Source organism: Arvicanthis niloticus, chromosome 1, assembly GCF_011762505.2.
Source record: "Arvicanthis niloticus isolate mArvNil1 chromosome 1, mArvNil1.pat.X, whole genome shotgun sequence".
Lineage (NCBI taxonomy): Eukaryota > Metazoa > Chordata > Mammalia > Rodentia > Muridae > Arvicanthis > Arvicanthis niloticus.
Window position 1 is genome coordinate 162817754 of NC_047658.1, and position 13138 is coordinate 162830891.

A 13138-nucleotide genomic window follows, 5' to 3' on the forward strand; every position below is an offset into this window, starting at 1 on the left:
AAATGCTATGTGTGTTCTTTTGTGATTGGGTTGCCTCACTCAGGATGATATTTTCTAGTTCCATCCATTTGCCTAGGAATTTCTCGAATTCATTGTTTTTAATAGCTGAGTAATACTCCATTGTGTAAATGTACCACATTTTCTGTATATATTCCTCTGTTGAAGGACACCTGGGTTCTTTCCAGCTTCTGGCTATTATAAACAAGGCTGCTATGAACATAGTGGAGCATATGTCCTTGTTATATGTTGGAGCATCTTCTGGGTAAATGCCCAGGAGTGGTATAGCTGGGTCCTCAGGTAATGCTGTGTTCAATTTTCTGATGAACTGCCAGACTGATTTCCAGAGTGGTTGTACCAGCTTGCAATCCCACCCTGAATGCGCCCGATCTTGTCTGATTTCGGAAGCTAAGCAGGGTCGGGCCTGATTGGTACTTGGATGGGAAAGATGCAATTCTTAGTCTGTGAATAGTGGAATGCTTTAGCAACAGACTTCACTTGCCTGGTGCAGGTGCCACAAAGGCGTAGCAATCAGATGGGAAGATCTGAGCACAGCTCCCTCATCCGGCTGTGAGCTGCCTGGAAGCATGGAATAACGTACGTTGAGCATAGCTAATGGAACAAGCAAAGGAGGCACTGGGTGAGGTGTTCTGTAATGGAAAGGACTTGGCAAGGAGGACCTGCAAACAAGCTTGCTTCCTGCAAACCTCTGGCCTGCAGATCACCAACAGGAATGCATAGGGCCCTGGAAATCTCACCGTGCACCCCAGTATGGGAACTGAAGGCAGGCACTAGCTGATTAAAGCCGCCAGAGGACTGGATTCAGGGTGTCAGATATGATCAGGATTCTCTTCCTCTGTCCCTGCAAATGGTTCATAGCCTTTTCCTGGATCCCAAACTTGTGCACCATGCCCCCATTGGGTCTCCTGTCCCAATCTCTCTCCCCTGCTCGACATTCTCCTTGAGTCTTCAGCTTTGTAATGTAGCATCTGTAATGGGGGTGACACACTCTCACTGGCTGGCAAAGAGGGTTAAGAGAGAAGACTCCAATACCTGGAGCCTGGTGGCAGCCTGTAATGAATGTTTACTGGATAATAGTGGTTGCTGGTTTTTACTGCAGAATTCATGCTTATTTAAAACTGTCTTTAGGCTAACCATGGTGATGTACACTGCAGTCAGAGCTACTCAGGAGGCTGAAGCACACTCGAGGCCAGGAGTTCAAGGTCAGCTGGGGCAATACAGCTAGATTCCATTCAATTCTGACATGGAGCCATGTTGAATTAGTATTGTAAGAACGGTTTGGTATGTAACAAGATGAGAATAAACTGAATATTTGCGGTGACTGGGTTGAACGATTCTGGAGAATGTCTAATAACAGGTCACCAGTTTGGCAGCAGCAACCTATTATCTTGGTATAAAAACATCATTGAGTATATGAACACAAAGATGCCCCTGGAAGGTTCCTCCCATTCTCTGCAGGTGAGAATCTTTGTCACCTACCTGGCATGTGACTTTCTTCCTGAGTACCAGGCAGGAAGTACAGGTGCCAGGCTTCATTGCTAGTCTTAAGCATTAGGCACCTGGCAAACGAGAGGATCAGTTTGTTGTGGGCTGTGTGAAAATAGGGGACAGGAGAGAGAGATGCCGTCAGGATTGTCAAGCTAGCACTGGTGGCCAACATTTCGGGGAACTACTTGCCAGGCAGTTTCTATTTGCAGAATGCCAACACAAATTCTGTTTTAATGAGCAGGAAGGTGGGATACTGAAACCACCCAGCTGGGCAAGCAGAGGCAGCTAATAGGAAAGGTGAGGAGCCGTGTTTCCTGGTGTCTTGGAAGCAGGATCCTCCCACATCCCCTTCCTCACAGACAGCTGGGAATGTGGTTTTCGGAATCTTCATTTGATGTGCGCAGGCGTGAGCCTCTGGCTTCTGCACATGCACATTCCGGGGTCAGAGGCTGGAAACCCAGAAACCACTTTAAAACTAGGAGTAGGAAGTCTTCCCCTGAATCCCTCACTCCCTCTCATCCACCGCCTCCTCCACTCGACTCTTCCACCTGATTCCCTGCCTGCCCTCCCTGTCCTCCACATCTAGTGTGGGACAAGGGAAACTAAACTATGTGCAGAGAGGAAGTCCTGAGTCTGCCTTGCCGGTGACCCAGGATCTGGAATCACGTGACCCCTCTCAGCTGACTGACAGCCTCTCCAGCATTTGGGGAATCTCCTGTTGCTTTTGTGTTGGCAACACTGAGTGAGCAGGGTTGTGTGTTTGCCAACCTGACAAAGCTAGAGTCATCTACAAAGGCTCCTCAATTGAGAAAATGTCTCCATCCGCGCTGGCTTGTGGGCAACTAACTGCTCGAGGTCATTTTCCTGATTAGAGATTGGTGTGGGAGGCCCCGCCCACTGTGGGTGGTCCTTCTGGGGTTGTATAGAAAAGGAGGCTGAGCGGGCAGTAAGCACCTTGGCCTCTGCTTCTGTTCCTGCCTCCAGATTCCTGCTGGCTTCCCTCGATGACAGAAGCTGAATAAACCCTTTCCTCCCCAAGTTGCTCTTGGTCACGTGTTTCATCACAGCATCAGAAAGCAAACTAGGGCATGCAGCTCCTCTTTGGGGACAATCTCAGTAACTGAGGAACCGCATTTCCTGACTTGCTAGAGGGTTCAGAAAAAGACTGTGTTCAACTCCATCCTTCAGCCTTGCTCGGTTCTGGAGGAGGGAGTGGCTTTAAAAGGGATCATATGGCCTGTTGGGACCGTACAGGGCCAAGACTGGGGACCTTTGGGGCAGGAAATCTCCAAAAGGCCGGGGAGGAGCATGACTGGTTTTGAGGTAGGAATGCTATCTGGAACTGTGTCAGACAGCTGATTAGAGTTAGATTTTTGCGAAAGGCCTTCATGGTTTAGGAGGGTTTGATTTTCCAGACTGCAGTAATCACACTGAGGCCTCTGGTGTCCAGTTCCTGGGTGTATCTGTAGAGGTGCGCTGGGGCCCGTCACAGAGCTCTGTGCTGATGCCTGCTTTCTTCCCCTCCTCCCTGCCTGTAGGTCTAACGACATGCCTCTATTTCTGCTTCTACCAGCCATCTACACCCTCCTGTTCTCCAGAGGTAAGGTGTCTCTCCGTGGGCTGTAAATTCTGAGGGCTCCGTTTGTTTCTAATAACACCGGCTTTAACTTGATCTTGTGTGTGTGTGTGTGTGTGTGTGTGTGTGTGTGTGTGTGTGTGAAGAGGAGGTGTGTGCTTGCCTGAAGCCAGAGGTTAATGTCAGATGCCTTCCTCCTTGGTCACCCTCTATCTCAGTGTTTGAGGCAAGGCTTTTTTTTTTTTTTTTTTTTTTTTATCTCCTTAGGCCCTCTGGCCCCTCCCTGCTGTTCTCCACATCACTGTGGGCCTTTTCCCTGTACAAATTTGATTGCATTCAGCCTCTGCTTTGTCCTTACCTGAAGCTTCCAAGTGACTTTCTACTTCTCTAAGAGGCCGTGTCTCATCTCAAGTCTTCTGTGGCAGATCTCCTCCTTCTGCACAGCAACCTTACTCTCTCCTCTCCACAGAGGATCTGAATCCTGAAAGCCACTCTGCCAGATCACCTGCCCCTCCCCCCCGTCCTGCCACTGTCACCGAGTAAACTCCTATCCATCCCTCAGTGTCCTCCACAGCTGCTCTGGGCTCCCAGGTTGTCATTTCTCCATTCATCCCCCTAGGGGCTGTGCTGTGTAGTACCCGATGCAGACCTGGCTGTCCCGCTGTGAGTTTTGAACAGCTGGTGGTTTCCCCTGGGAAGAACCCTGTAGACAGACTACCCACTGCTGTGTAAGCTATGCCTTGAAGTGGACCTTGTGCTCTGGAAGTAGACCGAAACACAGACTGAAGCTCCCTCCCATTGACCTCCTTCTTTGCCAGCCCCCAAGTTCTATCCTCTTTGAAGGATGAACAGAGATGACGGAGGACCCGGTGTGCCTGCAGATGGTTATCCCAGAAATAAGAACATGTACGTTGATGGTTACTTGCACAGGCCCAGCTTGGGATGCTCTTCTGTAAGACTGAGGTTTCAGACAGAAGCCTCTAGGGGTGTGGTTTTCTCTAGTCTGCATTCAGAGAGCAGGTGTTTGCTGTCTGCTGAGTCAGTGGTGTGTGTGTGTGTGTGTGTGTGTGTGTGTGTGTGTGTGTGTAGAATGTTGATCACCTGGCCCTCAAGAACAGGAGTCTGGAAATAGAGGCCATTTTATCCCACCTCTGAGCCAAGGAGAGGTATACAGTCCCCTTGCTGTCTCCATGGCCTAGGAGCTAGTGTATACCGAGCCACCTGGAGGAGCTAGACCTAAATACCATCTCCAGCCTGAGTTCTGCTCCATCCTGTGACAGTGCTCCCCCCGTGTGGCCCTGTCCCTCCTGTTCACATGCTTGATCTGTCCAACACTCTGCAGAGAGGAGGCCCTGTGATCCAAAGAGGCTGTGTCACTAACCCATGGTAATACAGCTATTGGAAGTATGACAGCCAGGCCTCCTGACTCTTTATCTGGCCCCATCATTATGGGTCCTCTCAGGAGACAGGACTGTGTAAGCCTGGGCTCTCCTATCTGTGAGTGAGTGTTTGATCACATCCACAGTTTGCAGGGTTGTCTGTGCACTAGCATTGGCAACCCCAGCCACTAGGACAGTGAGCTTCTGGAACAGGGAATCTTTAAGAGGCAGCAGACTTGATGAGAAGCAGCCAGAGCAAGCAGCTCTATTCCTACGCTGTAGCGTTACACACAGACTTTCAGAAAGCACCAAGCTGTCACCCAGACAGAAGATAGGCCTGCCTGAATCCTGGTACTTGCTGCGACTCTTAGCACATGATGTAGGGGGCGAAGTGACTGGAGTGCCATGTTTAACAGGTGGCCCCTGGTCCTGGATCTCCCCAGAGTTCCTGTCTTAGGGGAATAGGTTTGGGGTTCCTGTTGAGTCTTTTAAAGTGAACAGTACTTTTTTGTTACGTGGTTGTGAAGAGTCTTTGGCTCCTGGGCCCTTTGTCAACAACTCATAAACTTATTTCAGGAAACTTTGGTGTCTCTGGAATGTAAGTGGGGAGTGAAGGCCTGTGAACATGGAAGACAGGGTGTGTTCCTATGCTCAGGAGTCTCCAGGTAGCTGAGGTCCCTGTGGGATTATGGGATGAGCTGCAGCAGTCTCTGAGTTGGCAGGCCTTGAGGGTCTCCAGTGTGGTGAAGCAGAGAGCCTGTCCCAGGCCCAGTCCCCCATAGCTGGGGACCATGGAGCTCCATGCAGGGTCAGCACAGTGGTGGGAAGCAGGGACTGTCTGCTGACACATAGAGAAGGGGAAACAGAGAGCAGAGGAGTGTCTGCTGTAGCCCAGTGTGTATGGAGAAGCCAGGAAGGCAGAGGATCTAGCCTGGCAGGTGCTGAGAGAACAGGCTGACCAGTAACCTCCATGTTCACAGTGTTACTCCCATGCCCAACATGCTCTTTGAGTGTGTGTCTTATTATCAGTATCCTGGAATTGTAAACCCTGTGGCTCCAAACTGCTGCACCGTGGGATTTCTTCTCCCCACCCCCACCGCACCCCCAACCCCATCGCACCCCCAACCCCACCCCTGGCTCCCCAGTGTGTCACATCCCAGTGGCTCCTCACTGTCATGATGCTTCATCTGCCCTCTGGGCTCATTCTTGAGGCTCTGCTCTGCGCCCCTGGCTTATCTCCTCTGCCGGTGTCACCACGGGTTGTGTTACATTGGTCCAGCAGCTCCATGTACACTTCTGCAAATAGAAGCCCATGCTTTGAAGTTGCAAAGAGGAGCTGGCTTTTCAAAATGGCTCCCTGGGTGTCTTCCCTCTCTGTTTTCAGGCCACCCCCATTCAACAATCCTGAGGCCCTTTGATTACCTCCACCTTTGAAGTCATTTCTTTTTTTAATGTGGGGTGTCAGAAGTTGACCTCACAGCCTTGTGAGGTACCCAAGCTTTCTACCACTTAGCTAAATCCTCAGCCCTAAAGTCTTTATATAAATTATATAAATTTATATATAAATGGTATAAAATATACCATTATAACTGAGTATGAAAAAGCACACAAAAAAAACTTAGCAATGAACGTGCTACCCTCAAATGTTTTAGCTCTTGATCATATCAATGGTATTGGTAAATGTATCAAGATTTCCACATATTTTTTTCTATCTGTTATCTGTCTTTGCATTCCTTTAGCACAGAGACTATTGCAGGAGAGGGTCTTGACCTACATTTCCCTCCAACGACATCTGTTTTTCCTTCTGATTTATTTTCAGTTGTAATACTACAGTGTCAAAGGATATAACCATTTTTATGATTCTTATCTCATGTGCTCAAACTGTTTTCTAGAAAGTTTTGTCAATTTACAATGTCATCATTATGGGGGAAATCCCCAATTCAATCCTTTCTTAATTCTATTTAAATTTTAAATTTAAGTTTGTATACTTCAGCATCCTGGCGCCCTGTCGAACATCTGCCTAGGTGCTTTTCTGTGGATTTGCCTCTTCCATGAATTTTAAGGTTTTTTTTTTTGTTTTGTTTTGTTTTTGTTTTTGTTTTTTGTTTTTTTTTTTTTGTTGTTGTTGTTGTTTTTCGAGACAGGGTTTCTCTGTGTAGCCCCTGGCTGTCCTGGAACTCAATCTGTAGACCAGGCTGGCCTCGAACTCAGAAATCTGCCTGCCTCTGCCTCCCAAGTGCTGGGATTAAAGGCGTGCGCCACCACCGCCCGGCACCAGAATTTTAAGTTTTTTGACAGCAATGCTTTATCCTGCAACAGATTAAGACCTTGCAAGAATGTACCTAGACACACAGCTAAGGGCTGTATCCAGAGGGGACATTGTTATGATCAAGGACGGAACTCCTCAGGACCACAGTGTTTCCATAGCCATCTGGTGCTAAAAAGTAAACAGCAACAACAACAACAGCAACCCTTTCCTCCACAGGATACTAAATATAAATAACAAAGTTACTTTACGGAAAGAGAGAGGTTTTTAAATGCTGTCCATGTACTACTAGGGGCTGGGAGGTGGGAGCCTAGCGTTCAGCCCATCACACATGTGTTATACGATGAGGCCCAAGCCAACCATGCAGGCTACAGCCACGGCGCTCTGGTGGTTTTTGAGAGAGGAATATTGGACGCCTGTTCATTTAAGGCATAAGATGTTGAGGTAAAGACACCTCCCATCCTACCATGTCATGATTGCTTCTGGTGTTTTCTTCCCCAGTGTCCCTGACCATCTCTCTTCAGGAAGTGCATGTGAGCCGGGAGACCATGGGAAAGATTGCAGTGGCCAGCAAGTGTAAGTGCAGCTTACCTACGCCTCCAAACAGGAGGCTATTCAGACCTCTGTGCAGCAGACTGGGGAGGCTATGGCTCCCTGAGAGTTTCCACCGCTTCCTCTCATGACATGGCCTTCCCAGTCATTTCCCACATTCAGCCCTTCCCATAAGTCCTGCTGAGGGACTTTCCTGGGTTAAAATAGTGATAATTACAAGCCACAACAACAAAAACAACCTCATTGTTACTGAACTTTAAGTTCAATTTTTATCACGTTTATTTATTTATTTGTGTATGTCTGTGTATGCACACTTATGCGTATGAGTGCATGTGGAGGTCAAAGGGCACTGGGGGAATGTGTTCTCTTTCTACCATGTGGTCCTAGGATAGACCTTGGGTCAGCACAGCAGCCCCTTTGTGACACATTTCTTAGCCTGCCTCAGGGTTTTCTGTCACATAGCTGCCACCTACCAAGCCACCCATATTTCCATATCTCTCCTTCTGCCTGCTCAAGCCAAACTAACGTTTTCCCAGAATCCCAAGCTAGTTCCTCTTCTCTCCACTCTCCTAGGTGGGGGAACTCAGTATTCATCGCCAGCCCCAGGACTCCCTGATACTTTGTTACTGGAAAGTTACTGGCTCACACTGTTTCTCCTTCCCTCTCTGTCTAGTGGGAGTGAAAACACAAATGTCAGGCTGAAGGTGTGGCTCAGGGGGTGTGACAGGGTGATGTAGTCCCAGCACTTGGCACTGCTCACAGAATCCTGTAGACTTACTGGTCAACCAGTGAGCTCCAAAAGCAGTGAGAGATGCTGTGTCAAAAACTGAAGGAGAATGCAATAGAAGCCTGTCATCAGCCTCTGTGCTACACAGGTGTGTGCACAGTTGTGCACATCTGCACACACACACACACACTCACACACACATATACACACACACAAACACATACACACAGGAACACATATACACACTAACATATACACACACATACACATGAACACATACACACAAACACACACACACATACACATGAACACATACACACACATATACACACAAACATATACACACACATACATACACACACTAACATATACACACACATACACATGAACACATACACACACAAACACACACATACATACATACACACACACACACACACACACCTCCTTAGGATTAGAGTTGAAAGCTATATGACAGACTTTCTCCTTGAGGTGGTAAAATCTGTTCTACCATCAAGGGTGGTAATGGCGGATCCTGTCAGTGTGTACACTAGATATGTTAATTAAGTACCTGAAATGGTGAATTATATAGTATAGGAAGTCTCAAGAAGACATTCAAAAAAATAAAATCCTTGGAAGCTAAAAGGATTAAGTGGATGGGTGTGTCAGATTCATCTTGTGCAGGTTTTGTGTCAGCTTGACATAAGCCATAGTCCTGTAGGGGAAGGGGGAGCCTCAACTGAGAAAGCCTGTAGGGTATTTCCCTAATTAGTGATTTTAGAGGACTCAGCCCATTGTGGGTGCACCATCCCTGGGTTGGTGGTCCTGTGTTGTATAAGAAAGCAGGCTGAACAGGCTATGAGGAGCAAGCCAGTAAGCAGCACCCCCTTCCCCATGGCCTCTGTATCAGCTCCTGCCTCCAGGTTCCTGGTCTGCTTGAGTTCCTGCTGTCAGTGATAAACTGTGGTGTGGAAGTGTAAGTCAAATAAGCCCTTTTCTCCTCACTTGCTTTCAGTCACGGTATTTTGTTACAGCAGTAAAAACTCTGACTCAGATGCCCCTCGGGCAGTGCTGAAGTAGAAGAAAGTATGGCCCCTGCTGCTACTTGAACTCTTGCTCACCCTCACACGTCAGGGTACCTGACTGAGAGAGCGACCCTCAAAGGCTAGGACCATGACCAGCCCTGACCAGCCAGAAGACCCTTTTCACAGGACTCCATAACATGGCTGAAGAGCTCACAAGCAGGCCCTTTCTCATGGTCTTTACAACACGAAAGAACCTGGTTTAATTACTCCATCTGCTCCTGTCTCCAGTGATGTGGTGTTCAGCAGCGGTCGACATCCTGTTTCTGTTGGATGGCTCTCACAGCATCGGGAAAGGGAGCTTCGAGAGGTCCAAGCGCTTTGCCATCGCTCTCTGTGATGCCCTGGACATCAGCCCTGGCAGGGTGAGTGCAAACATGTCTCATCTGGTGCCCTTCGTTTCAAGTGACAGAATCTCCTCTTTGGGCAGAGGAAGGAATAGATTGATTGTTTGTGGGATGCAGAAGACTAAGGGGCAAATTGCAGCATGGTGGGACTCATGTGGGGTGTCAGAGATCAGCCAAGGCAGCTAAGTATGCCCCTCTTCTTCCTCTGTGTGCCCCTTGACCTCCTCAGTGCAACTTCCCACACAGCCAAATAGTTCTGCCTTGTCTTTCCAGCTAGTCCCCCCACAGAGGTTGGGAAAGTGTACACTTCTTTCCTGTGGAGTTGGCATAACTCTAGGAGGGCACCAAATGGGCAGACATAAGCTACATGGTGTAACCCTCTTCCCAATCACAGTACTGGAAAAGATGGCCTCATCCAGGAGGCTCAGGGATGAAGAGGGATGGGCATGGGTCTGGTTTCCAACTATAAACAGAGATTGGTTTAAAGCAGTTTAATTAAGTCTTTCTGGATGCTCGGTGGGTGGTCTGTTGTTAAGGTGGATTTAAGCATAGAGGTTTCCCCTGTCAATTAAAATTTCATTCCTGACTCGTTGGAAAACAGAATGCACACTGAACCGACCAGAATATTGGTGGGAAATGCAGCTCTGTCATCTCTGGCCAGTTGAAAAGATCTACTTTTGTCTGAGGGAATCCAGAGAGCACCTTTATAGCTTGTCCTTCCTGGCTTCAAGTGTCACAAATAGTAGAACGGGGCTCTTGTGTCTGAAGGAGACAATTTTTCAACAGCCCACAGTTTTCACTGAATGTGAATACATCCTCAGAAAGAGAACCACATGGCCCTCAGCTCCCCTCACACAGCAGGAGACCTCCAGCCCTGGACCTGTTTCACTCTCCAGCTGAGCAGAAACACCAGAGGCTTGGCGACGCCCTCCATGGCAAGCCTTTAAGAAATGAATGTTCCCATGCACCAGGAACATAGGTGTGTCCAATGCTTTTACTGCCGTGAGGTCCTCCAACTCACCGACATGTAGCAGCTTGCAATGATCCTACAGTCTGGCAGTCTGCTCCGAAATACTCCTACCCACAGGTTACTGCTTATGGTGTTTCTTGTCACCATAAAAGATTTCAGGCAATCTGAACGCTCATTGGTAAGGACAGGTAATAATCAACTAGGGTTCCCATTCATCCTTAATTATGAATGATCAGGTAGGGTTCAAATCCAGAAAGTGTATATACACACACACACTCACTCACACTCACTCACACTCACTCACATACACTCACCACACACACATACTCACACTCACCACACACACATACTCACACTCACCACACACACACTCACATACACTCACCACATACACTCACCACATACACTCACACACACATACACTCACCACACACACTCACACTCTCACCACACAGACACAAACATACACACTCTCACACACTCACATATATACTTTTTGGAGTTCCAACCATGTAAACCCACCCCCAAAATGAAATAAAATGAAGAAGCCATAATTATTTAAATTAGAGACCAGTCACAGGCTGAGAAAGGAAGGGGCTTTCCAAGGCAACATTCCTGGCTTAATCCTGTAAAAGCTGGAGGATTTAGGAACAAGCAAGGCTTGTTATGGGGGCCAGGTTGTCTGGAGAAGGGGTGTCATTTGCAAGTGTGAGCACATTGCCCTGGAGTGCAGGCAGCCAGGCCCACACTAGAGATGTCATTCATTCAGTTCAGACAGGAGCAGCTCAGAGGTTCTGAGTGTGGTGTCAAGAAGGTGTCAGCCTAAAGGGACAGACCTGCTGGGTCTCCACCTTCCTCTAGATATGGCCTACTTTAAAAATAAAGCCCCTCCTATTATTAGTGGTATAAATATATATGCATATGCATAGTGGTATAGTGATATATCCCCTCTCCCTGGAGGAAGTGGTATAAGGATTGAACACCATTGGTGCTAGCCTTGTATATTCTGAATGAGTGTCCTGGAACCCCTGAGGTCTGCAAGTTGGGAGAGAAGTACAAAATGTGCATTCTTTAACTTTTCCTTTTACTGTACATATTTACTATACATATGTGTCTGTGCACACGTGTGGTCAGAGGATAGCTTCTGGGAGATAGTTTTCTCCTTACACTGTGTGGTTCCTCAGGCCACCAGGCTCTGCAGCAAGCACCTTACCCGCTGGGCCAGCTCACTGCTCCTGCGTGTACATTCTGATCCCACGTTCTGCAGAAGAGAATAAAGCAATGGCTAAGGTCACGGAGCAGTTCAGACAGGGTTAAGATGAAGAACTCTGGGTCTCTTGACTCTTAGCCCAGGACTTGCCCATCTGGCTCTTCCAGTGGGCAGCCTCTGGGCTAGGATGATATGACACAAAACACCATACTCAGCTGTCAAGCAGCCAATTGATAGTCAGCAGAGTTAAAACTCTGGGCTTTTCCTCCAGACTACTTTCTTCCCAGAAATAACTACTCTGAGACTAATTGCTTATTAATAAATGCTTAGGCCAATAACTTTGGCTCTGTTCCACAACTAACTCAGTATCTTAATAATCCATTTTATTCTAGTTTATTTTCTACTGGTTAGTTACCTCTCCTCAAGTTTACACAACTGTCTTTCTCTCTGTCCTGGCAAATCTCCTGCACCTGACTATTTCCCAGAATTCCTCCCTCTTCCCCCCACATACCCTCCCCCTCACAGGAACTCCTACCTCCTATTTCCTGCCTCAGTTCATTGGCCAAAGGCTTTTTTATTGACAGGTGAATGCTTTTACACAGTGCACAAGAGAGTCACTCCACACAGAGTGGCAGTCTGTGGTAGTGAAGGGAACGGGGAACATGGAATGGGGTGGAACACAGTAAGAAAGACAAGACAACAAACCTGCTGCTGTCGGGACCAGATCATTACAGCTCAGGGGACTGAGGTGTCTGTGCATGTTGATTCTTTTTGTGCCATTGTGACCAAAAGGGAAGAACAATTTGTGTGTCTCGTGGTTTCAGGAAGACTTTATCTCATCATGGTGAGGAAACCCTGGCTACAATGTGGCCGCATCACTGGCCGTTAGAAGACAAAGCAGTGTAAACGGGAAACAGTGTAGCTATTTACATGCTACAGATCAGGGAGGAGAGAAAGCAGGCTGAAGCCAGGCCGTGGTGGGTTGTTCAGAGGCCTGCCTCTGTGACCCGCTTCCACCAGCCAGACCCGCCTTGTAAAGGCTCTGCAGCTTTCAAAGCAGCCTACAGGCTGGGGACTGAGCACTCCTAATGTGAACCTGAAACATACTTCAGGTTCAAACCTATTTCAATGTAGAAGTGTATGGAGTTCTACGGCAGTGCCTGTAACAGAGTCAGAGTAGTGAGCAGCCTGAAAGCTTCTCTATATGAGAAACACATTTGTGTGAAAGAGTGCAGACAGGTTCTCTCAGAAAAGAGCAAGCCATGGCTGCTCAGGGAGATCAATTTGGGTTTAACCTAAGAAAATTCTTCTCAGCAAGCTGGGGGTGGGGAGGCATTCAGATGCCAGAGCAGATAGACCAGCTTGCTCCATTAGCAGGGGGGGCTTGAGCTCTGTTCCTCAAACCCACATAAAGAGCCATACACGGTGCTACACTTTTGCAATCCCAGTATTGATGAGGCAGAAATAGACAGACCCCTAGGTATCCATGGCCAGCCACTCTAGCCTGACCAGTGAACCCCAAG

The 13138-nt window shown here is 47.9% G+C and overlaps 1 protein-coding gene across 2 annotated transcripts in view; it reads left to right on the plus strand.

Moving 5' to 3' along the window:
• Vwa2 (von Willebrand factor A domain containing 2) overlaps positions 1–13138 on the plus strand; it is a 43080-nt gene that overhangs the window by 4816 nt on the left and 25126 nt on the right. For both annotated transcript variants that reach the window (XM_076925639.1, XM_034524204.2), the window contains exons 2-4: positions 3045–3106; positions 7229–7303; positions 9320–9453. In XM_076925639.1, the coding sequence (XP_076781754.1) occupies positions 3055–3106; positions 7229–7303; positions 9320–9453 (261 nt within the window). In that variant the 5' untranslated portion in view covers positions 3045–3054. The remainder of the gene's footprint in view (positions 1–3044; positions 3107–7228; positions 7304–9319; positions 9454–13138) is intronic.